A 23,350-nucleotide genomic window follows, 5' to 3' on the forward strand; every position below is an offset into this window, starting at 1 on the left:
GTAACGCAGTGGCCTTCTTTTTGAGATGCAATCAGGCTAACGAGGCATAAATGACTTGCAGCTCGAACGTGACAGCCATTGATTTCAGCATCGCGAGTTAAAATACACAATGGTTTCTTCTTTTCAAACTCTGCAGATATCTATGTACTATGTGGTGGTTTGCAACATATCCAGAAGTTCCACCAATTGAACATGAGGACGAGCTGAAATACTACAAGGGAAAGTCTTAGGGTGACTAAACAATCATATCAGTAACGAGAGGATAGAATAATAGGAAATGAAGTACTAAGTGATACCCGTCGCGAACTCGGGGGTGAAATCGATTGCTTTGCCCTGGTCATCTTTGGCGGAAGAAATATCCACCGTGGACAACATTGTCACAATGGCAGACCACACAGAGGCGTCAGCAATGTATCTGCCTGATTAAAGAACGCCCTGGTTCATCACTTGCTGATGTCGTGGGGATGGATCGACCCACCTGGGCATATACGCCGGCCTAGGCCAAAAATATATTGCACAGGGTCATCGTCCGTCAGCGCGCCGTTAATGTCGATGAATCTCTCTGGAATAAAATGACATGCATCGGGATACCGCTTTTCATCATGTGAAATGGCCCTAAGATTAGGTTTTGTGATATTTCGTTGAAGGCTGAGTGAGCAGGATGTATCTAACCATAAGTTGCACATGACGATCGCTCCTGATGTACAATATTTAGCCCATTAATCATCTGTTCATCAGGAAAAAATAAATAACAGACCTTTTGGGATGTAGTGACCATCATATGTATCTTCACTCGAGGTAGCATGTGGGATTCCTATCAGGTAGTCTTCAACAAATGCAAGAACATTTAATGACGAGCATCACCAAGTGGTGCAATCGGCATCCACCGGTAAGTCTCCCGCACAACTGCATCGACATAGGGTAGTGATTTCTTGTCCTCAAACGCAGGCAACCGATCTCTTCCAATGACCAAGTCGATCTCCGCTTGTGCGCGTTTCTGGACATCTGGATATAGCACCATGGCAAGAACAAAGACCATCAACATCCCGGTAGTCTGTGGAAAGGTCAAGTAGCAGCAATATATATTTGACGTCTTACAGTCTCATATCCACCTACATAATGTGTATATCGTGAGCGTTGGTGCTATCTCGAAAAAAGTTGCTCACCTCCAACAGCAGTGGCAGCTGTGTTTTTCAAGGCGGTCTCAAACATTGATTTGAACGCCTTGTCTTGCTTCTCTACCCTTTGCAAATTTTCGGCCACCATTGAAGATGTGTCCAGGAGTAAGTTGTCAGCCTTGGTGGGCATCGAATTAGGTCGGACTACCAGCGAGAAAAAAATAGACGTCACCATACGACGCTGCACATATTGAAACGGCACATCCACCATTTCATTGATGCTATTGGTCGAAATCTGAGCATCACGTTTGATCGAGGATCCTGGGCACCAGTCAGGCAACTTCAGTACTGCAAAACGCATAAAATATCAATGATTTCTCGTCAGAGGTGCTGCGCTCACAGAAGGGGAAAGTTTTGATCACGATTGCCCTCTCTGGAGTCAACCAGGGAATGCCAAGTTGCATTGAATGTGCGAAGAGTCCAACCAAAGGATCATCTTGAGCACTGGACTCGTAGCCATATACAGCTGATATCACAACAGAAGACGAAAATCTATGAAGAGGTTGATAATCGCTCGATATTCGAGAAAATACATTAACTGACGTTGCAAAGTGGGAATCATAATGTTGAGGATCGGAAATTAGGTTGACGATCATCTCACGAGCCCGCCTGATCTGCATTGGGCGGAACTTGAGTGCAGATTCGGCATGGAAGGTTTGGTGGAAGAGTCGTCGGCTAAGACGCCATGCATCATTATAACCTGCGAATAAAAAGTTAAACATCCAGCCAAATCTGTTTAGAGATTTCAGACCGATTCAACGAAAAAACAAACAAACAAGGAAACACACGGTTCAACTGTGGCTAAATAGGGTCGATCGGAGTAGATTCGGGAACGGTTGTGCAGCAAGGCGCGTGCAACACGCTGAGAATTGATGACAACCACTTTCTGGTCTAGAATTCGCACGAAAAACAAGTCTCCTGATAGTACAATGAGCATCATATCAGCGCTAACTTTCTGCTCACGTACCATAGATAGCATGCCATTCAGTATAGGTTAACCAAGGTCGCTTTGTGTTGATAGATAAGACATTCCCCAACAATGGAAGCGGCACTGGACCAGGAGGAAGAGGAGGTTTATGTTGTCTGTTCCCAACGAACCGCCTGAGGATAGTAATGACAACAAAAGAAACGGATAGGACGGCAAGAACGGCAAGGCTATCAACTGAAGGGGTCCCGGTCATGATTAGAGCAGCTATCCTTGGGCAAAATTAACGATCTTTTTATAAATGCAAGGGGAGATTCTTATCGCGAGTTGTGATTGGTGTTTCTAAATCGCATCGGTTCAAACCACGCCGTTAGATCCGGTTGTGGCCCAACAAATTCGACACGCCGAAGAAAGAATACAGAAAACGAAAACCACGTTTCAACGTACTTTGGTTGGTGGATAGATATTCAAAGACAGGCGGGTGATGCTTCAGTGAAATGGACCACAGTATTTCTGATGTCCAATGGCAAGGAAATCAATACATAGTGCAAAAGGCAGTTCCTAAAATAAAACAGTTACCCTGATACTTCGAACCAAACCATCAACTTACATTACGTAATATTTGAGGTCATGCGTGAGGCACATTCGACGAGTCATTGACGTTCAACTGAAAACGCTCCTTCATGTACTCAATGCCTCCACTGGGCATTTGTGCAATCGAGAGGCACAAATCAACACCTTCATAGAAAGTAGAGTATGAAGAGCTTTTGTATTTATTCATGATCCATGCCTATTAAGCAACGGTCACAAAGTTATGTTGGTGCATACGTGGGAGAGCCAGAAGCCGCTGCTACATGATATTCAGGGCAAGGTCGTGTATGATTTAGACCCAGTCATGACTGTTGTGAAAATGCAGACATTCTGCGAAGTCTCGCAATACAGGGTATCACTGGGCGTGGACTCGGTGCTGCATGAACCAAAATAACAACCAACGATCAGTCAACTCAATGTTTGTCTTGTATCAACACTCGGCACTCACCATCGTCTACATGTCGGATGTTCTACTTTCTTCGAAGTCTGGCGCACTCGCAAACAGCGTTTGGAATATGCGAGGATCATGGACTAAATTATGGGCTTTTGAGTACTTATCGGAAGTTACTGATCAGACAGAGAACATGTAAAGTTCATTGAGAGGAAATGGTAGATTGAGGCTCGAAGGAACTCGTAGTTTCATGATTAGCAATTACAAATTTGGTCGCTACAAACAATAAATAATAGTAGGTCCACGTCGACCCCTAGTAGTACTCATGCACTTTGGCCATCAGTAAACCGGTGAGTTCTTGCTGGGGATTATGCTGATTATGGTGCTTTTACATGGTCATATATTGCTTTATATCACTTTATATTACAATGTGACGAAAACCTTTCCTATATATTACGATATATAACGATATATGACGATATCTTCTTCTCACAGGTTCTCTGATGCGCCCCTACTTGTATGCGCCACACAAGACCAACCAAAGACCAGCAGCGATAACCGCGCAGCTGCCAGCAACATAGCAGAACGTAGCATGACGTGGCGATAAAGACCGCTTGCTACTATTAAATATTAAGGGATCCAGTACCAGCATACCAAGCCTGATTATAGACGGCGTCGTCAGTGATCACCCTCTATTTGAAAGCCCAAGAATTTGTACCTTTGAATGTCTTCTTCTACTAACGAGACTCAGACAAAAGACAAACCATATTCGCGTCTTGTCCTGAAACACGGTCCAAACCGGATCCTGGTTAAATGGCAAATTTCGTATAATGTGAGTGGAACAACTAGTTAAATCTGTAATGGCTCATAGATATCATGAGTCCATGCTTGACGCCGCCTGCAGACATTTCCCAAGCATTCCGAGAAATGAGGTCATGTTGCAGACCAATCGACTCGCTGTTTGCGATGGCCTTTATGCGGAAATCACGGCTGAAGTATGGGACGATATTCTTCACTTGCTTCACTCCGTTGAGGTGACTCGGCGTGTGGAAATGACTTTGCCCGTCCCACTGCCGCTTGACAATCAATTGGTGCCAAGTAAAGTTAACGAACAGGACAGCTGCTCGTATGCACCAAATATTCTACGTGTGTTTTTCCGGTACTAAATTTGAGACCACACAACAGGAACGATGACGAAGCTTGGTACGTTGACCCAAACCCGTCAGGCCAGGCGCCAGAGTGCGACGACCAAATCACAATCAAACTTGTTTCTCGATCTGGCGAGATTAGGACTACTAAAATCTCGAGGGAGATGCAGGTGGACAAGTTTCTTGCTCAGGCTAGTCAGATATTCGGATATTCAGGTCTTGTCAGGGCAATTTTTGGCCAGGTAAGGATGCATGCGAACCAAACTATCGGATCGTACAACATCGAGGATGGCGACTCCATCAATATTCGAGTTGATGATTTCACGCGTATCAAAAAGCCAGTCATTTATCTATACTCGCCCTCCGACATCGACGTTTCTGTTAAGCTCTCCCTCATTCCTGAGTGGAAACTATCTGTCATCTACCCCGTTGTTACCACAGAAGACAATGGACGGCGCTTAGAATGGAATGTCCGCACCCATCAAGATGGCAGTCTGACTGAACGCGATTCTGGTTTGAATGTCTCGTACTTGTTCTGGGAGGCGGAGTAAGTCCCCTGATCATACAGAAATCACTCTCCTGACTTGTCTTACTCTTCGCAGGACAAATTCACAAGCAGCATCCAAGCCGCAACCAGTGGATACATTCAATCCAGCATCCAGCAGTCTTGACAACACGGATTCAATTGTCACTCCAGTGGACAAAGTGGCCGTTTACCTCGATAACTCACTCAAGGTTTTGGGACTTCACACCGAAGCTAGAACATCATTCATAACGTGCGTATATATGCGCTACCTCAGGCTGTCAAATCGTAAACACAACACTAAAACTGCCGTGGTAGCTACTGGCTACCATCCATCCTCAAGCACGAATACGTTGCCCTCCGATTTGTCCCTCAAGCGGCATTCGAACGTGCCGCTTCCTTACGCATTTCTCCGCAACCCGACGTCGTGACTCGGGTATTCATGTTGTTCAAAGGTATTCGTAAGGAGGACTTGACAAATTGGACCAATGCACGAATTCAAGCAGAGAAAGACGTTGCTTGGTGGGTGGATGTAATTGGAGTTGATCCTGCAAGAGCTGGTGATGTGACTTTGTTCAGGGCGTTGGAATGGGGCGGGATGGAGGTTTCCATTTGATATTCTATCAGATTATGTGTTCAATTTGTGCAGGTGTTATCGCGTTTTGTCTTGATCAGTTTTGCATCCGTGAGGAAAACGTGAACTCGACGTTGTCCACGAAATGAATGCATATAATTAAACATGCCCGCAGTTGGAAGGCTGTGGTTAGAGCAAGGCTAAAGATCCAAATTCGAGTCTACATCTTATGACCAGAAATCGTAAGTTACACGCCGTTGACCTAAAGACACTGATGAATATACCAACCATAAATCACGTCCGACTCCTGCCCCACCCCTTCTTGTAAAAGACAACATAGTTGGTCAAAAACCGCACCTGTCCCAGCGTCCCAACGGCCTTGACGCTTCACCGTCTCCGCACAACAGCGATTGCGCGTTCAACGAGTTGTGAAGTATCCCTCCTGACGTGACTCTCTAAGCTATCGGGGCCTTCGATCATAGATCCACGTTAATCCACCCGCACATGCCGACTGTAATGCCTAAGAGCGTTCTACGAGGCCTGTCCTACCCAAACTCCCATGACAATGCACAAGGATACTTGCACCACGTATGGTGTAATCGTCGATGAATTCTGTCAGGGACTCGTTGACTAGGGCGATGGTGAAGCAAGGCCTTCAGGCAGTGGTATCCTGAAATCACAATGAAAGTGAGCAGCTGAATGATTCAACAGATGAAGTATTTACGGAAGGATGTCTATTCCTGCCCGGTGTGCAGAGTCCACGTCACGGTGGTCTGACCAGCGTATCCCAACAAATTCAAGCTCTTCATCATCTAGACAACTCAACATATCCACTGCACAGACAATACAGCGCGCTACAACTTGACCAAACAGCCCTTGTGATCATGGAAATCTGATGTCGGCTCGGAACGAAGCAATGCGCTAGACGCTCTCAGTTTGGTGGTATTCTGCGATGCAACCGAAATCGCCAGAGCAGAAGTCCCTCTTTCTTGCAGAGAATTCGCTTCTGATTGCTTCCATTAAGCATTTCAACGCGGATTTCTAGGCCAGGTAGAGAAGTGGAAGGAAGGCATCAAACATCGATGAACCAAGTTGATGTGTTACAAGTAGTGCTCACTGTTCGGCATCTTCCGCGTCCATCCATCTGTTCTCTACGGTGAGACGAAGAATGAGCGCTAGCGCTTAGTCGGGCGAGCACAATTAACTCACATCAGACCACTTTTTGATCATTTTTGACCGGTCATTTAAACTAGGAATTATAAGGGCTTCAGATTCAGAAGTCATAGACTCGAGTCACTTCAGCATCAACCCTTCTTCTGTTTCCACTCGTCATCAAAAGTATCTTCAGACTCTAGGGTATCATGGATCCTCGTCCAAGGGTGATATGTCTTCCAAACACCATGACAAACTGGCCCTGGCCCCGCGCGATGAATCCTCATTATGAAGTTGTGAAAGCTGAAGTCGATGCTTCGTTCCGTGAATTCAAGGCTCTGAGTGCCGAGTCACAGGAAGCGTACGACAAGTGTGATTCTGGTTCGGCCTCTGTTTTTACTTGCTCATAACTCCTTAATGGTTAACAGCGGACAATTGCTGCTTTTGTAGCCCGTTTAGCAGGACTGGGTTATCCCAATGCATCAAGAGGTTCGTCCCTGACCCTAGCTTGGATTCTCGTGAATCGCACACCTCTGATTCTATTCTGGCCATATAGAACACCTTCGAGTCGCCTGCGAGCTCATCAATGTTTTCCTCATCGTGGACGAGTACACCGACGTTGAAAATGCAGCAGTTGCCGAAGCAATGGTGGGCATCGTCATTGATGCCCTACACAATCCTCATAAGACGCGACCAAAAGGCGAGTGCATCCTCGGTGAAATCGTACGACAGCAAGTATCTTCAAATTGTCTAATTATGTGTTCTGAAGTCTAAGAAATTTTTACGCAGATTTTGGGCTCGTGCGATTGAGACCGCAAGCCTACCTTTTCAACGTCACTTCCTTGACAGCTACACCGCATACCTTCGTGCAGTAATTGTCGAGGCTCTCGATCGCGACAAGGCTCATTGCCGTAGTATCGTTGATTACATCAAGCTCCGGCGGGATACATGTGCTGCAAAACCTGCCATCGCAATATATGAAATGGCAATGGATCTTCCCGATGAAGTGTTTTATCATCCCGCCATTGTCGAACTGGTCGAATGCATTGCAGAGTTGATGATGATTGACAATGTAAATTCGTATCGAATACGTGATCTGCAATCGCTAACAGCATTCACAGGACATGATCTCGTACAACAGAGAGCAAGCGACAGGGGATGAAAACCATAACTTGATCACTACTGTTATGGTGGAACTTGGCCTCGACAGAAGCGGTGCCATGGTCTGGGCAGCACGCTATCACACCGAAGTCGAGAAAAGGTTTACCGATGGTCTCGCCAAGGTACCTTCGTGGGGACCTTCCACCGATGTTCTAGTCAAGGAGTATCTTGATGGGATGGCAACATGGGCTCGAGCAAACCATTCTTGGAGTTACGAAACTCAAAGGTCTCATGGATTTCCAATTGGATAAACGATTACTCACTCTGATTGAAACTGCAGATACTTGGGTACAAGGGGCCTAGAGATACAACGAACTGGCCTTGTCCCATTACTGCCCAGGGTCAACTGCAAAGCCTCATCCGCGGGAGCAAAGGTTAATGTGGCTGATTTATCCATGATGGATGCCACAGCAGGCCGTAAGCATATAGAAGCTCCAGACCAACCCAACTCGTAACTAGTGTGTTCCACAAGCGCCGGGCCCACCGTCGCCCTAGGTGATAAGTGTGATATAATCCACATCTGTTCAGAAGAACGGGCATAGACCGCAGATAATGTTGTAGCGAATATGACATTTATCTTCAGGTGTGGCGCCCCTCTCGCAGAGTTCGCAGCTCGTTTTCCATGCACGTACCTCACGTTTCGTCGACTGATTGTTCAAGTTCGTCAGATACACAGTAGTTTACAATAAGCGATATCATGAATACAATATCTCTTTTCTACTAGTCGTGGACTTAATACGGACGCAGAAGCAGGTGTAACGTGGTCAGACCGCCGCCCGCGCATAACCGTTACACCAAAAGGTGAAATACTGAAAGCTTAGCTTTCAGCATCAGCGACGGTGTATATAGAACTCAGATAAGCCAGCGTGCTTACACAGGGGCGATCTTGCCAATCTCGGGTTACCACCAACGCACAGTGATGACGGCTCGTCTGATGTGGACAGTGTATGGTAGTACTAGAGATATCGGCCTACGTATTTCTGGTCAGCGATTTAGCTACAAAGAAGATACAGAATGCCATCCAAGCCAATAGATAATACATAAATGTATCAGGGAGCAGTATATGTGTACAACAAAAATAATCTGTGTGTTTGATTGATGTAACAAATTGCGACGACCATAAGTCCAGAGTGGAAAGGTCTTGGATCAAGCATCCAGTTCAGGGAACACTATGATATATGTATGCGTGCTTCATGGAAGTAACGCCAGTAACCAGGAAGTAGATGTGCAACAGAAAACCAAAGCTTCGGAAAGTACTTGGTCAAGCCGAAGTTACACAGATGAGAGTATGACTCACACTATATAGTTGACACGACAGACGGTCCGCCTGAGTTGTCTTACATACCATGAATCGTAATCCGATAAGACCCGAATATAATACGAATGCGACGCTACAGTATGCGTCCATCCTCCAGACCTGAGTAAGACAAATCGACCACATCGGAAGTCCTATAAACATGGACACACGAGCTGGAGAAGGATGTGCGATCGGCAGCGTTCGTCTACCTATGGAGCGATCTCCTTCTTGGTCTTTGAAATCCTGTGCTTGGAGCGTGGTGGCGAACATAGCGATGCTAAGCAGCACAGCTAAGAGAGCATTCGGCTCTAGCCGCGACATATCTCGGCCTGGTTGCGATAGTTAGGTATTTTCTTATTTGATATCAGCTACATACCTGCAATGAGGGTGGCCCCAGCCTGGAAGCAAGCATATCCTAAGCCGGTCATTAAGTTTTTTGAAAACCAATGACTATGGGCTTTGAATTCATTGTACCAAAGAGTGAGCAGAGTTATCGCTAGGCTTGCGCTTAGCACTTGGATGCTGTAGAATGCTGATGATACCAAGCATATGGGGACCAAGGACCAGCGTAGATAGACCGCATCTCGTAAACTAATGTATCCCGCTGGTATTGGTCGACTAGCTTTGTTCCTGCCATCTTCTGCTGGATCAATCACTTGATTGGCAACATTGAAATGAAGGAGATGAAGCCAAATCCACCAGACCACATGAACACATCGGTAAGGGCTGTAGAGGGGGGCTGACACCAGTGCGAAAAGTGTCTGCGTCTATCATCTCAGAACAGAAAGTTACTGGGAAACGCTATTGTTTACCGTTGGAATGATCGTCGTCAGAATATCATTGTGCGTGAAGAGATAGAGTGTAAATAGGGATTTTGAGATGGGTCGTCCAAAATCAAGGGCGCTCATGAGTGTGGAGATTGTAGCACATATCCCGTATCCTTAATAAATGTTGACCAGAAGAAGCAGAGCCGAAATTAGATGTTTGAGTCTCATCAGAGACACCGTGCGAAAGCACGGAAGGGGTCGAGGAAGAACTCGGTTGGGCATCCTGAATAGGACGGGAAGAACGATCTTGTTGGACAGGGTGGGTGTTCTTGGGGACCCACGAAATAATTTCCAGCTCGGAGAATTGTTCCTACAGGATAGAGAGTCGAGATACGAAGTGGTGCGGATCGGCGGTCCGAGCGGTAAAGAGGAAATAGGACTACGCATACCAGTACAGATGTTCTCCGAGTCTCGTAGCCTCGTAGTGGTTCAGGACCACCTCGATGAAATACGTCAACGATTGCCCAAGGGTATTGCGAACAGGTAGCGCGTTAGATGATGTGCGAGAAGCAGGTTCCACGCTGATTGCCACAGAATTTATGGCACATGGGATGCCGCCAGCCGGATCACATCAGAACATGTGGATGTGGTCCTGGTACAACATACACAAAGTAGTATTGTAGTATACGGTCGCACAGTTGCTCGAATTTGAAATTATGCCAGCTGTCGACGGTCGTCAACTCGACCGTGGATTTCATACACGGCAGCACGCACCAACTCACTTTGCGAGCCGGTGATACGGATCGCTCCGATGGGGTGTCCTAGCGACGGAATAAAAGTAGTTATTAAACAGTCAGCTCGTATAAGGTAAACGCTTTGCAAACATACCCCTTTTTAACCGATATGACCGGAGGACTTAGGTGCCTCCACCGATAATAACATGGAGATGCGGCTCAAGCGCTCTTCAATCGCTGTCAAATCAGACATCATAGCGGTGTGCCTATGTTCCAGCGATTCAAAGATGTTATCGTCGTTTTGCAGATTACTGCTTTCCGTAAATGTAGTAGAGGGGAGGTTTAAGAAACGAGTAGAATAGGATCCAGATATTGTGGGCGTCACGCTTCTTCGGCTGAGTACAGACATTGCAGAACCAGGGCGTGGACTTGGGCTGGGACTTGGTGGTCCATCCGACTCGGTTTCCTCTGCTCCCTCAGATGCCGAAGCAGCCACCACGGCTGGGAAATCATCAGAGTCATAAGTTTTGTCAGTAACAATGGGCCGGAGACAAAAGCGCAGCTCTTTCCGAACGGTGTTTGAAAAATTTCGGCTAGAGGACTGTATCAAGCGCGGCTTGCGGCCACTAGCGAGGACTTTCTTCCTGGCACTCATTCCGATGCATTCCACAAGTTGCTTCATGGCTTCACGATCTGAAACAGCGCGCCGCTGAGCTGTACGCCGAATAGTGCCTGTGCGGGGAAGGGTGTGGAATGCTGATAAACTATGGGGACGAATAGGTGTTGCAAAAGCGGAGAAATGCGTGGCAGTGCTGGAAGCTTTGAGCAATGGACGAGGGCTATGGTTCCCGGAAGTGGCCTGTAAAGGCTGAGGAGTAGCCAATCTGCCTGTCTCGTATTTTAGAGATGAATTGGTTGGTAGAAGGTATACGTCCTCAGTAGGACCCCACGAAAATCCGATGAAGGCCGACTCGGCTCGTGGAGATATGTGATGAGACGTGTCATGCAAAATCGATATTCCAAGCGAAGTGTTTGGGGAAGAATGAAATAAAGCAGAAAACGCAAACGGCTGTGAATTGCCTTCATCCGTGGGTTCAGGGGGTTCAGGTACTGCTGATGCAGAATATGTGAATTGCGGCACGTGGATGTCAGACGGTGCAAGGCCTACGCAAGAAAGAATGGATATAAGAAGAACTATATTGATACCCAAGACTCACGCGAATCTACACAAGACCAGTCGGTGTTTCCGAAAAACTGGTGCTCTGTTATTTCCAGCACGCTACATCTCCCGAGACGATGGTGCCGATCAGTGAGAAATCTGTATCCACGTGGTTTGAATAATAGTAGCATGAATAGTGTCACAACAGACCTGTGAAGTAACTCCTGTAGTTGTTTAGAAACGGGAATCGCCGCATTGAAGCGCAAGCTTGTCTGTCCAAATGAAGGGTCAACGTAGGTACTAGCGAGCTTAGTAATACTGCAGTACCTGATAGTCCAAAATCCTCAGATAAGTAGTTCGGATGTCTTTAGCGAAGAAAGGGGCCACTCCATAAGCCAATTCATACAACATTGCACCGAGGCTCCACCAATCGACTTCTGAGCCATACGAACCAACTTCTTCGGAGAATGAAGGAGAAACATTGTCGTCCGACAACTCCAGCGCAAGGAGGGCATCTTCATGTGCTTGCAGAACTTCAGGAGAAATGTAATCACAAGTACCACAAGGAACAAGGGTATATTGTTTCGGGACTGACTGACTCCCGTCAGGCTCTGGAGGTGAAAGTGGCGCAGCAGACCCGAAATCTATTAGAAGCATGTGATTGCTTGCTGTGAGAACGAAGTTCTGTGGTTTGATATCACTGCATTGCGTTTATATGAGTACGCAACGCTAGAGGGTGGTCCTCACCGATGTACAAAACCTTGGGAATGACACCAGTTGATGGCGCAGACTGCCTGAGGAGCCCACCAAAGTAAGTCTGCCTCAGGAACTCTACCTTCAGGGCTCGACTCAAGCACGTCCCATAATGTACCTCCTTCGGCATAATCCATGACAATATTGAGATGAGTGGAGGTTTGGAATGCACAAAATAAGTGCGGAGCCCACGCAGAGCGCTCACGTTTTGCACGTAGAAGAATTTCCTTTTCCAACTGTGGAGAACATTGCTGCAGAATTTCTCAGCATGAAAAGTCGCTGATAACAAAAAAAGTGCTACTTCACGAGTCCGCTGGGCAAAATGTTTCTCAATAGATTTGCGAACATACACGCGACCATTTAGATGGCACGTCACCACGTCAATCTGAACAGACAAATCAGTGTATACGTAACATATATTCTTTACGCACTCACCGTCCCGAATTGGCCTTGGTCCAGTGTGCCCAGGGCGACAAGATCTCCATCTGAGAAACGGAGAGATTCTATCTCTGCAGTTCTCGCTATTTCAGCGGAGGTTATGAGCAAAAGACCGCCAGAATGCACCTGGCTCTCACCAGTCCTTCCTATGATCCGCTGACCATGCAAAATGCGATCCAAGGCAAGGCCTTCTTCGTCATCATCCGAGCTATTGAGTAATGAACCCAACAATGTTTTCCGTTTTGTCCAGGGTAGAGACATGCATTAGGTCAAGGATGAAAAAGATGACGTTTCTGGCTCCTATAGCTACAGAGTGATGATGATGATTACAGGAAGCTACAGACTAGTCGTTATCTAAGTCTAAAAGTGTGTTGAGTGTGTTGCTAGACAATCAATAACATTGAGCTCGGCTTTTTGCGTGATAAACGTTAACTCGTCCACACAACACCAACAACGTCCATATTACTGACAACTGGCAACCATAAATATTCACCATGAAGCTTGCAAGGTGAATATTGCGCTTGTTTCTATGATATTAGACTAACCCCAAAAGTTTTCTCTCTTCGAGCATTGCAAGGTTCGGGCGCTGACCCCAGGTTGTTTTCATCAGATTCTTGATGAAACTCAACAATGAGACGGTGACTATCGAGCTCAAGAATGGGTCACTAGTCCATGGGACAATCACCGGTTCGTCTAATCGGCTTGTTTACTCAAGCTTTACAACCCTCAAATCATTTGCAGGTGTCGACATGCAGATGAATACCCACCTCAAAACTGTCAAAATGACAGTCCGTAATCGGGACCCGACATCACTAGACTCCCTATCTATTCGTGGCAACAACGTCCGGTATTTTGTGCTCCCTGATGCACTTCCTTTAGATACCCTCTTAGTGGATGATGCGCCGAGGCCGAAAGGTAGGAAGAAGGACGAGGGGCGCGAAAGGGGAAGGGGACGAGCTCGAGGGATGGACCGTGGGCGTGGTAGGGGAAGAGAACGAGGAAGAGGAAGAGGTTTCTGATGATATGGTCAAATAGCATTATCATCGGGAGATGAAGAGTTCGCATAGGGTGCACCACCCAGCGGATGTAAATCCCTCTATGTAAATCTAAATGCTCCGACATCTGGTCCTTCTGAAAAGTGGGCGCTACGTTTAGTAAGACAGCCGTGTATTGAGGTGAGTGTCGATAATATCGTCTCACAATATAAGGTGAACTTTGGGAGCATCAACGGCATCGTCAAACAATGTGTTTTCCCAAGGGACCTTGTTGGCGTTCAGAGTCGGAGTCATTCACCCAAGCCATCAGTGTTGTAGTGGTGACAAAGGCTTTCGCTTCGAATGACATCTCGCTCGGGGAAGAGCATCATACCATAACATACCGTTTCATACCTTTTCCAGGAATTCAACATGCGTTAGTCCTTACTCAAGAGTCTATGGAGCCTGCTAGAGACTTGGAGGGGTACTAGCACATGGGAGTCAGACGAATTTCATCCGCAGCATTCAGCATTCCGTCCTTACATATGTTAGACTAGTTATATGCTGGGTTGTATACGTACCAGCGCAAACTCAAATCAAACCACGCCACGTCTGCAACGAGCTTGCCACATTATAAGACTCCGTATATCTCCAGATTGAAGCTGAGTAAAAGGCCAACAAAGGAGCTCGCGAAGGCAGAAAATAACAAGGAATTTGACCAAGAGTTTCGCACCTAAACCTTCAGCTACTCTATCGTGCCCACACCATCCCCTGATAATCTAGTAAAATTGGCACAAAATCCCAGAGGCTGAAGTCGGGCCAATAGGTATTTACCACGTGGACTACATGTTTTCGCAGTACTGTGAGAGATACAAATGAGTTTGGTGAGGACAATGCTTCGGGTGAGTATATGACTGCCATATTCGCCAACAAAAGAATATCTGCTTTGAAATGGGAGATGGAAGACAGGGAAGGAACAGAGACACACCTGCCACTGCAGAAAACTGCTCAATCGCTTCACGCCACTCGTGCGAATGAAAGTCTCGAGCGGCGGACTGCCCCAAAGCGAAGTAATGACGTTTTCCTCGATAATCTGTTCTGTGATCAATCTGCGTGTATTGGTTGGCATGAAACATGACGGAGAAGTCACACATTCAAACAACGGTCAAGGAAAGATCTGTGCTCACGAAGAACCAAAGTTCTCTCTATCAAGGGCCTACTGCACGACGGATTGTACATGTCGTCCCATGCCACGAGGCATGTGGTGCGCAGACATTTTATAAAGTTGCTCCGTTGGAGTGTGTTCAGGATGGAAGGCGAGGGTAGACAGGACATACTTGTTATTCTGACGCGTCATTTCCCTTCGCTTCATCAATTGCGACTTGAACACGCATAGGCAGCAGCTCACGATGGCTAACATACTGACCTAAGAGAGCACTGAAGAGTAATTGCAGGCAATAACATCAGGCGAGTGAGCGCTTTAAACGCAATGTATTTCAAGTAAGACCTCACCCATCCTGTGCAATCTTTACGAGCCTCTCTTCTGCTAGTTTCATGAGCGTGCAGACCTCGTCGGGTGGTCTGTTGAAGTTTGCGATCGCAAAGGCGTGGACCGTGACACGGCGTGCGTCAAAACCTATGCATATATCTAATATATGTAGTCCATGTCAGGGGATCTCCACGACTGAAACAGGATCAAGGGATGTATCCGCGTGAATGTATGCAACCTGTCTGAGTGACCCTCGACCGCGCGGCGGCCAGTGAGACGTGCAAAGGGGCGGTTAGCAACCGTTTCGAAGGCCACACATGACGTGAAATAGTGCCCACAGAAAGAACATGGAGGGGCAGAATTATGAGTTGGGCCGTGATAACTTGAAAGGAGGACTGTCCTGTCTGTCCAGCTGTGATGAAAACAACGGACTGCTTCTCTCCGGGACTAGCGGATCTCGAATGTATGATGACTATGTACTTGTTTGCGGTTTTGATCCTTGCTTTCGTTCTTATCTGTTCTACCACCGCAGTAATATCCATTTGGTTTCTTCCTCCTGGAACTTTGCCGGAGCCTTCAGATCCATCCTAGGGTGTCGCTGACACCAGCCCAGGATCCCGGGTAGACTGGTTACCAGGCCCCTCATAAATAGAGGGGCTGGTCACCAGTCTAAGGAAGTGCTACCAGAGGTCTTCCCTGAGCTACATTCCACCACAACTCTGGTGGCAACACTGTTTGAGCGACTCAACGAACGTGGCTGCAGAATAAATGAGCACAGCCACATACATTCAATTTCGGCCTCGGCGCCTCTCGACTTTCTCTAGATCTTCGTCGTCGTCTTAGACAAGCGCACACAATTTTCATACATCAATCATGCCTGACAAGCGACACGTTTTACTCTTGAATGTTGACGACATAGATGCTATCCAACCTGATGTCAAGGAGCAACCTACTCGCCCTGCCCACTCACACAAACGCAAGCGTTTTGTTGAATTCAGTGTCCTCCTCTCGCTTATTATCACTACTACCATACTTGAATTCTGGCCCCGTACTCGACACGATACGAGTACTGGAAGGGATTCATTGTACTCGAATGGAACACACGAGTTCAAGAAGACAGTGCTTATGATTTCGATCGATGGTTTTCGTGCGGATTATTTGGATCGTGGGCTCACGCCGCATTTGTTAGATATCAGCCGGGAAGGTGTGAGGGCAAAGTACATGCAACCTGTTTTCCCCGTGCGTATTCCCTTTCAGTCATTTGCTCTAGTCCTAAACATTTCCCTCTTTGCAGACTCTGACATTCCCGTAAGTCATAATTTATCAAAATAATTGATACATCCGAATGAAATTTGTTCCAGAAATCACTGGTCACTGATGTAAATATCACTCGTACATTGCTCGACATGAGCTCATGATCTAGGACTGGCCTCTACACCGAGTCGCACGGCATCATTGCGAACGTTTGTTTTTCATCACTTTCTTCAACTGTCTGGCATTCTCACATCGGCCATGTAGAACTTTTGGGACCCCGTTTTCCGAGACACGTTCCATTTCGATCGTGTTGAATCCGCGCAGAACCCGAGCTGGTGGCTCGGCGAACCTGTCAGTGCTCACCGTTTTTGTTGTATGCATGCCTAATGCGCTTCTCTTCACCTCTTGTAACTTTACACGTTCGTCTGGTCATCTGACCGACACATACATCGATCTCTCCATCCTCTGCATTTGTTACCCTTCGTACAACTTAGATGTGGGAAACCGCAGAACGTGCAGGTATCATCACCGCAAACCTCATGTGGTCGGTTTTTTCCTCTGTATCGTGATTTGCTCTTTATTCACTCGACCAGGCCTGGTCCTTGGTCTACATCCTCGGGTGTGAACTCCACATATTTTCTACCTTGGGAAGTAAGAGTGTGGTCTTAAACTCGCAAGGAATGTAGTGTGATTGAAACTGGAGCGCAGGATAACTACGCTCTCGAGAAGAAACTTTCCAACCTCCTAGAGTGGATTGACCTCCCGCTGGAAGAGCGGCCGCAGCTTATTCTTGGTGTGTTCTTGCATCTGATTCTTCCTGTGTTTCTAGACGAAATGTCTATAATCTTCTGCTTGTCTTTTCGTTCTCTTCAATTTCACAATTTTCCTTTGTGTACACTGATGTTGTTTCATAGGGTACGAACCGTCGCTAGACCATGCTGGCCATACAACAGGGCCGATGTCCAAGGCCGTTAACGTAAGCGTTGTATCAATTCCATTGGTTGATGTGCTTATCTTTTTTTTCGAACTTGCTACTTACTACAGATGAGTCTTGCAGCTGTCGATCTTTTCGCTCGGAACCTAACCCAAGCACTAGGCGAGCGCAATCTCACGCATATCGTTGATATCATCTTCGTCAGTGACCATGGGATGACGGACATGAGCCACCCAACTTGGATATATGTTGACGAGATTGTTGGTGAGCTGTGGAAAGGTGTTATCAAGATGGATGGTAAGTGATTTCAGTGTATAGTTTGCTACTTGCCGGAATGTTTTAGACTGAGTGACGGATTGCTTACCCTTCACTATTCAGGTTGGCCATCTATGGGCTTACGCTTCGCTCCTGGCACGAACGCGACTGAGGCCCTTGAGCGTCTGTGCGAGTACACACTTACCCACCCGGATCAGTTCGATGTGTTTACGACCGAGAGCTTCTCTACCGACCCCGGCACCTCCTTGATAGACCTCAACACATTCAACTACGGTAAAATGTCTGCATGCACAGTGGAGCCTGTGCCCGAACGATACCATTTCTCCCATAATTACCGCATCGCCCCTGTGTGGATTGTACCGCGCATAGGCTACGCGCTGACTGACCGCTTGGGTGGCAAAGACGGAGTGCCGACTGGAGTGAGTTTACTTTACCGTATCTTGTGTCGCTTGGTTTCTGCACTGCAGGTCATCGAGCTAACGCATTACGCCTTTCTAGAACCACGGCTACGACAACGAGGACCCGTCGATGCGTGCCATCTTTGTCGCACACGGGCCTTTCTCGCGGGGCGCCAGGGCTTCTGTAGTCGCGCGAGGAGAGGGCGATGCCACAGAGGAGTACGTGATGCCAGGGTTCCAGAATGTCGAGATTTACAACCTCGTGATGCGACTGCTGAGCCTCGACGCTACGGATATAGCTACAACCAACGGAACTGCTGGATTCTGGGATAAGTTTGTCTTGCCAGATGTTTGAACTTCGTACATATTTGAAGTCGAACTGCGTTCGACGCTTCGAGAGCTATCATTACCCATCACCTTCCTGGACGTGCTACATACATATGCATCATCTTGCTACGCGCCATAAGTATCTGACCCGCGTCCTCAATGTCGGACAATGTTAGAAAACTAAATTTTGTCATTCTCACTGCTACGAGATCAGACAAAGTCTTCGACTGCGTGACTACATGTTGAACTTGGGGAGTACCAGAAGTCCTGTCTAGATATTCGTTAATGAAGCACTGGCAAGAATGAACCGCATAGTCGAAAGACTCATATTATATTCCCTTCTACATAAGTATCATCTGCTACAACATATTCAATGTTCTCGGTACAGTACAAAACAGCAGTAAATATATTCAGCGAGGATATCATCAACTCGAGGAAACTCCGGATCTTCGATTACTTCTGCATCCAAGTCATCTGATTTGCTGTTGCGCCGCGATTTGTATGACCCTGACAATCGTTACTCTTGCGCAATTGGGGGACAGAGTACAGGACGAAATTGCAAGATGGTGATGTCGTAGAGGTTGAAGTCATCTTAAAACTGCATGTTTGTTCGATTTATTTCCTCCAGGTTTCTCTGACAATTCTTACCAGGTGGAAATCAGGCCACCGAAAGATGCACTGTCCGACAGTCGCGACGCTAACTTGAATGGGTCGCGCATATATCAACTTATGCTGCGGCGTATGCACGGAGAAAGCTTTCCATGATCCAAAAGGCAAAATGAAGGCTACTGATGAGCTCGGAGGTCAGTCACCTGCTAAGAACTCGAAGATGTCGACCGAGAGCCATGACGTCTTTGACATGGAGCTGGAAGCTGATGATGATTATCCTGACTCGAATGCTATTATGAAATTTGTAGTGCTGCATCTGATTTGCGAAGTGTCTGATTGCTGTACATACTCGATTGTTTGTTGTATATCGATAAACTGTTTGCTACCAATCCATCGTCATATCTTGAACTCCGAAGTTGAACTCGGGGACTGGCGCTTCCCAGCGCTGCTATGATATAGGACTACTAGAGAACCGCTTAAAGTCATGTTCAGATGAATGAACCTCACCGGTTTTCCCACGAATTGCGATCAACAACCGTGACCTTGAGTCACTGAGCTACGCGGTTTCCTTGGGTGCAGGTACATACTCGAATCTCTTTCCTTCTTCCTGCTCCAAAAGATCGAACTCGGGCATTCCGGCAAAGTTGCCCCACAACTCAGATCCAAGGTATTCGTATGTCTGGGCCGCACTTGCTGGGTCAATAAGACGTGTTTTTATTCCACGAGCAGCGGCGGCCTGGTCCGCTGTCATTTGAGCCTGGCAGCACTTTTCCAAAGAGATGAAAAAATAAACGGTAGATTCAATCGACTCGGTGGAAACAAGGATCCCGTGGTTCTACACGAGGGAGCATGATAAGCAGGTGAGAACGTTTGACTGAGCTCCTAGAGATACCTGGAGGATGACAGCCTAGTAGAATCTTATGAGCATTGACACATGTAAATCAACGCATTTGCAAACCTTTTTCGAACCAAGAGCATTCGCTATGGCCACACCTTCCTCGATATCATCGACAATGCCATTGAATTCGTCATACAAAGCATGATCCTATAGGTCATTTTCGTTGAATGGGGATATCTCTTCAAAAACGGATGAATACGAGATTACCTTATAAAACGCACAGCTGTCCTGAGTAAGGGGATCAAGAGGTATCCCAAGAGTGCCGAATGCCTTAGCATACGTAGTATGCGAATGCGCAATGCAGACAACATCCGGGCGAGCTTGATGAATCGCTGAATGGATCAGGAACGCCACCCCGTTGAGCCACCGGGAAGGTCCAGATTCATTTTCCTGTATATTCCCTGCTTGGTCCACGAGAATGAGGTCCTCAGGCTGCATGAACTTGAAATGAACACCCTGTGGCCCCGCAACTGGTGAGTAACATGATTTCACTATCTTGACAAGATATCAATCACCCAGGGGTTTGAACCAGTAACAGTCTTTTCTGATCGGGTCCTTTTGACGAAGTGATTAGAAATGACGGTCACGCGCAGCATCATATGAGCGTTACTCTTACCTGGACAGTATATGTCCAGCGACCCCTTCATCAAAACCGTACTTTCCTGCTTTGGCATGAATACGACGAGCGCTTCTTGTTACAAATAGAGCTCACCAAAGATGCGATATGCTTGAGCCAAGCGGAATTTTAGGAACGCCCGATGTTCGAGTGGGTCAGAAAACGTGCGAGGAACCGGTACGGTTTTTTTCCAAAGATCAAACTTGCTCAATGGTGCGGCCATAGTAGTAGATGTACGATTTGAAACGGAGGGGTTCTAGTACTTATACTGACCCTGCCAACGAGCGCTTACAGGCTTCCTCTTCGTCGTTCTCACAAAATATCCGACTTGCGTAGGACATAGCAGGTACTAGTAAGCACTATGCTCGTAATCACGGCCCAGCTGTGATCACAAGCTAGCTTATCGCACTTAAGACATGCAACGTGATCTCCTCGGGCTGTCGGCGGACCAGATAGAAGAAAGTTAATCACTCGTCTCTTCTGTATGACACATGTATCAGACATTATCATCAGAGAGCCGGTAAGCCGAATCCCCAAATACCTCGATGCGTGGGAACGCTTTCGAAAAGACTGTATAGTGATTGGGTGCCGCGTGATTAGACTCGTAACCAGTCTGACCTGGTCACGATGCCTAGCGTGAATCGTGATTCAAATCGATTAATCACCAATCAACTGTACAGTTTTTTTCGACAATAAGGATAGGCTTCACTTGAAGTTGGGTGTCACTTGTGAATTTGATGATGTGCACGGCCCGGCTCGAGGCCGGACCAAGCCGGGCCCAGCATAGTCACGGCCCGAGGAAGGCTTTTGCATGTGAACTGTTCAGTGGCACTGCCATAGAAACCTTGCGGAGGTACATTTCCTGACTATCTAATTTTTTTCTTTCCAAGCTTCAGACTTCCACCCCCATTAATCAGCTTCGACTCGGATGGTCCACAATTGTCCAGCGCTATTATTATGTCCTGTGCTTCGCGCGCTCAATATACTTACCATGACATCGTGCTCTACCCCCCCTATGATTCTCGAAGTCAAGGACTCAGAATGGCTTAATGTAACAGTGTATAGTGCGTTAAGCCAATATTTTTGTCCACTAATATTCCTGTAGTCGCTCAACTTCAACGTTTATGGTTAGGGTTATGATTATGTAAGGTGCTGGATCACAAGTCCTTCAAGTGAAGCCTATCCTTATTGTCGAAAAAAACTGTACAGTTGATTGGTGATTCATCGATTTGAATCACGATTCACCGGCTAGGCTCGTGACCAGGTCAGACTGGTTACGAGTCTAATCACCGGCACCAATCAACCATACAGTCTTTTCGAAAGCGTTCCCACGCATCGAGGTATTTGGGGATTTGGATCCTACTTCGTGGGAAGTCGGGGAATACACGAAAACACGGGCCACTCAAAACGAAACAAAAAATGTAAGGTAAAAACACAAACATCAAGTCATCAGTAAACCGGTGAGACTCAGATATTAGTCGATGTTGTAAGCCAGATGCTTCTTTCCTCTACATCAACACCACGCGGAACTTGAGCTTCTCGATATCGATGTGGCCGGCCGCGCTGTTCCTAGTACTAGAGGGTTGACAGTCCCGACGTTATCTGGACGGAGGGGCTGTATCACGGTGCTTGGCGTTGAAGTTCCAGACACAGAAGGTGCCAGCGACGGTGAAGGTGTATGAGTTGCCTGAAAGAACATATTCCCGCTCGTAGACCTCGCACCCGCACTAGCATTCGTTGGTGTCGGAGGAGAGTCGCCTTGAACTACGGTCCCAAAGTCCGCGCTGCAGATAATTATATCATACGGTGCATTCGTGAGGTAACGCAGAGTGCTAAGCGTGGGCAGATGAGCGTCCTCATCGCACCCGGTCAACTTGAATCATACGTACAAATCAAGGCATCATGCAGTTGCACGAGACGCCTAGGTATTGCCAACTGACAAGACTCGGCTCCTGGGCTCACGTTCGTTGAGTATCTGGCACGAGTCCTCAATATTGGACAGTGTTAGACAACTAAATTCCTTCATTCTCACCGCTACGAGATCAGATAAAGTGTTCGACTGCATAACTACGTGTATACCTTCAACCTAACTGGATTCTTGGACAGCACTCGCGGGCAAAATGCACTTAGCCGAGTAGAGGTAAGGGCTACAAGTACTATCTTTCCTTGCGCCTGTTCTAACTTCTAAGCAAGGTAGGCTGGAGCGTCAAATTTCGCTCACTGTGAATACTTATGCCGTGTTTTAGAGAATCAAAAATCAACAAAGATATTGCTGGACGCTCAAGACTCCGTATTAGTAGACAGATGATCTAAACAGTCTCCTAGGGTGCAGGAACATACTCGAATCTCTTTCCTTCTTCGTGCTCCAAGAGCTGAAACTCGGGAATCCCATTAAACCAGCCCCCCATCTCAGACCCAAGGCGTTCCCATGTCTGGACCGCACTTGCTGGGTCAATAAGACGCGGTTTAAGTCCACGAGCCGTGGCGGCCTGGTCCACTACCATTTGGACCTTGCAGCACTTTTCCAAAGAGATGAAGAAGAAAACGGTAGATTCAATCGACTTGGTGGCAACGAGGATCCCGTGGTTCTACACGATGGAGCATGATAAGCAGGTGAGAACGTTTGATTGAGCTCTTAGAGATACCTGGAGGATGACAGCCTAGTAGAATCTTGTGAGCATCGACATATGTAAATCAACGCATTTGCAAACCTTCTTCGAACCCAGAGCATTGGCTATAGCCAGACCTTCCTCGCGGTCATCGACGATGCCACGAAATTGGCTA

The 23,350-nt window shown here is 47.0% G+C and overlaps 9 protein-coding genes across 9 annotated transcripts; 4 read left to right on the forward strand and 5 right to left on the reverse strand.

Annotated features, from left to right (window-relative positions):
- Positions 1-74: 74 nt before the first annotated feature.
- Positions 75-2,359, reverse strand: F5891DRAFT_1256220 (cytochrome P450; the record flags this gene model as incomplete). The annotated part of the gene is made up of 11 exons (XM_041370013.1): positions 75-419; positions 479-697; positions 758-814; positions 865-1,054; positions 1,099-1,112; positions 1,167-1,296; positions 1,351-1,466; positions 1,519-1,670; positions 1,722-1,910; positions 1,967-2,096; positions 2,146-2,359. 11 exons carry the CDS (start codon positions 2,357-2,359, stop codon positions 286-288), a joined length of 1,545 nt encoding a protein of 514 aa, XP_041219810.1. The 3' UTR covers positions 75-285.
- A 1,586-nt stretch (positions 2,360-3,945) lies between these two features.
- Positions 3,946-5,372, forward strand: F5891DRAFT_961890 (uncharacterized protein; the record flags this gene model as incomplete). Its single annotated transcript, XM_041375853.1, has 4 exons — positions 3,946-4,211; positions 4,271-4,780; positions 4,836-5,009; positions 5,075-5,372. 4 exons carry the CDS (start codon positions 3,946-3,948, stop codon positions 5,370-5,372), a joined length of 1,248 nt encoding a protein of 415 aa, XP_041219811.1.
- Positions 5,373-6,691: 1,319 nt separating this feature from the next.
- F5891DRAFT_1256234 (isoprenoid synthase domain-containing protein) lies at positions 6,692-8,366 on the forward strand (the record flags this gene model as incomplete). Its single annotated transcript, XM_041370014.1, has 5 exons — positions 6,692-6,863; positions 7,039-7,205; positions 7,258-7,554; positions 7,604-7,869; positions 7,924-8,366. 5 exons carry the CDS (start codon positions 6,692-6,694, stop codon positions 8,096-8,098), a joined length of 1,077 nt encoding a protein of 358 aa, XP_041219812.1. The 3' UTR covers positions 8,099-8,366.
- A 378-nt stretch (positions 8,367-8,744) lies between these two features.
- Positions 8,745-10,029, reverse strand: F5891DRAFT_732212 (UbiA prenyltransferase family-domain-containing protein). The gene is made up of 4 exons (XM_041373012.1): positions 9,753-10,029; positions 9,317-9,701; positions 8,941-9,269; positions 8,745-8,887 (listed from the first exon to the last, which is right to left on the reverse strand). Exons 1-4 carry the CDS (start codon positions 9,846-9,848, stop codon positions 8,813-8,815), a joined length of 885 nt encoding a protein of 294 aa, XP_041219813.1. The 5' UTR covers positions 9,849-10,029; the 3' UTR covers positions 8,745-8,812.
- Positions 10,030-10,601: 572 nt separating this feature from the next.
- F5891DRAFT_961894 (kinase-like domain-containing protein) lies at positions 10,602-12,490 on the reverse strand (the record flags this gene model as incomplete). The annotated part of the gene is made up of 5 exons (XM_041375855.1): positions 10,602-11,605; positions 11,659-11,759; positions 11,811-11,872; positions 11,928-12,300; positions 12,348-12,490. 5 exons carry the CDS (start codon positions 12,488-12,490, stop codon positions 10,602-10,604), a joined length of 1,683 nt encoding a protein of 560 aa, XP_041219814.1.
- A 728-nt stretch (positions 12,491-13,218) lies between these two features.
- Positions 13,219-13,929, forward strand: F5891DRAFT_1063332 (Sm-like ribonucleoprotein). Its single transcript, XM_041362997.1, has 3 exons — positions 13,219-13,299; positions 13,402-13,478; positions 13,533-13,929. Exons 1-3 carry the CDS (start codon positions 13,286-13,288, stop codon positions 13,808-13,810), a joined length of 369 nt encoding a protein of 122 aa, XP_041219815.1. The 5' UTR covers positions 13,219-13,285; the 3' UTR covers positions 13,811-13,929.
- A 2,147-nt stretch (positions 13,930-16,076) lies between these two features.
- Positions 16,077-18,639, forward strand: F5891DRAFT_1116248 (nucleotide pyrophosphatase). The gene is made up of 13 exons (XM_041363795.1): positions 16,077-16,493; positions 16,549-16,562; positions 16,616-16,633; positions 16,678-16,717; positions 16,773-16,859; positions 17,003-17,052; positions 17,102-17,159; positions 17,217-17,301; positions 17,423-17,484; positions 17,553-17,713; positions 17,792-17,880; positions 17,971-18,137; positions 18,217-18,639. Exons 1-13 carry the CDS (start codon positions 16,128-16,130, stop codon positions 18,469-18,471), a joined length of 1,452 nt encoding a protein of 483 aa, XP_041219816.1. The 5' UTR covers positions 16,077-16,127; the 3' UTR covers positions 18,472-18,639.
- A 969-nt stretch (positions 18,640-19,608) lies between these two features.
- F5891DRAFT_1281717 (class II aldolase/adducin domain-containing protein) lies at positions 19,609-21,093 on the reverse strand (the record flags this gene model as incomplete). The annotated part of the gene is made up of 7 exons (XM_041370498.1): positions 20,663-21,093; positions 20,567-20,612; positions 20,466-20,505; positions 20,158-20,406; positions 20,011-20,097; positions 19,945-19,959; positions 19,609-19,887 (listed from the first exon to the last, which is right to left on the reverse strand). The coding sequence occupies exons 1-7, from the start codon at positions 20,787-20,789 to the stop codon at positions 19,609-19,611; spliced, it is 843 nt and encodes a 280-aa protein (XP_041219817.1). The 5' UTR covers positions 20,790-21,093.
- Positions 21,094-22,887: 1,794 nt separating this feature from the next.
- On the reverse strand, positions 22,888-23,297 carry F5891DRAFT_1195527 (uncharacterized protein; the record flags this gene model as incomplete). The annotated part of the gene is made up of 3 exons (XM_041368143.1): positions 22,888-23,154; positions 23,212-23,226; positions 23,289-23,297. The coding sequence occupies 3 exons, from the start codon at positions 23,295-23,297 to the stop codon at positions 22,888-22,890; spliced, it is 291 nt and encodes a 96-aa protein (XP_041219818.1).
- Positions 23,298-23,350: the final 53 nt, after the last annotated feature.

This window comes from Suillus fuscotomentosus (genome assembly GCF_016647785.1).
Source record: "Suillus fuscotomentosus strain FC203 chromosome Unknown F5891scaffold_83, whole genome shotgun sequence".
Classification (NCBI taxonomy): Eukaryota; Fungi; Basidiomycota; class Agaricomycetes; order Boletales; family Suillaceae; genus Suillus; species Suillus fuscotomentosus.

What these genes read in the sequence shown, in the direction of transcription:
- F5891DRAFT_1116248 (XM_041363795.1), top strand. Translation starts at nt 16,128, where the DNA reads ATGCCTGACAAGCGACACGTTTTACTCTTGAATGTTGACGACATAGAT. An exon ending in ATCACCGCAAACCTCATGTG is followed by an intron (nt 17,053 to 17,101) that starts GTCGGTTTTTTC and finishes TCACTCGACCAG; the next exon opens with GCCTGGTCCTTGGTCTACAT. An exon ending in CATATTTTCTACCTTGGGAA is followed by an intron (nt 17,160 to 17,216) that starts GTAAGAGTGTGG and finishes ACTGGAGCGCAG; the next exon opens with GATAACTACGCTCTCGAGAA.
- F5891DRAFT_1063332 (XM_041362997.1), top strand. An exon ending in AGTCCATGGGACAATCACCG is followed by an intron (nt 13,479 to 13,532) that starts GTTCGTCTAATC and finishes AATCATTTGCAG; the next exon opens with GTGTCGACATGCAGATGAAT.
- F5891DRAFT_732212 (XM_041373012.1), bottom strand. Translation starts at nt 9,848, where the DNA reads ATGAGCGCCCTTGATTTTGGACGACCCATCTCAAAATCCCTATTTACA. An exon ending in TGGGGCCACCCTCATTGCAG is followed by an intron (nt 9,270 to 9,316) that starts GTATGTAGCTGA and finishes TATCGCAACCAG; the next exon opens with GCCGAGATATGTCGCGGCTA. An exon ending in TGTCGTGTCAACTATATAGT is followed by an intron (nt 8,888 to 8,940) that starts GTGAGTCATACT and finishes TACTTTCCGAAG; the next exon opens with CTTTGGTTTTCTGTTGCACA.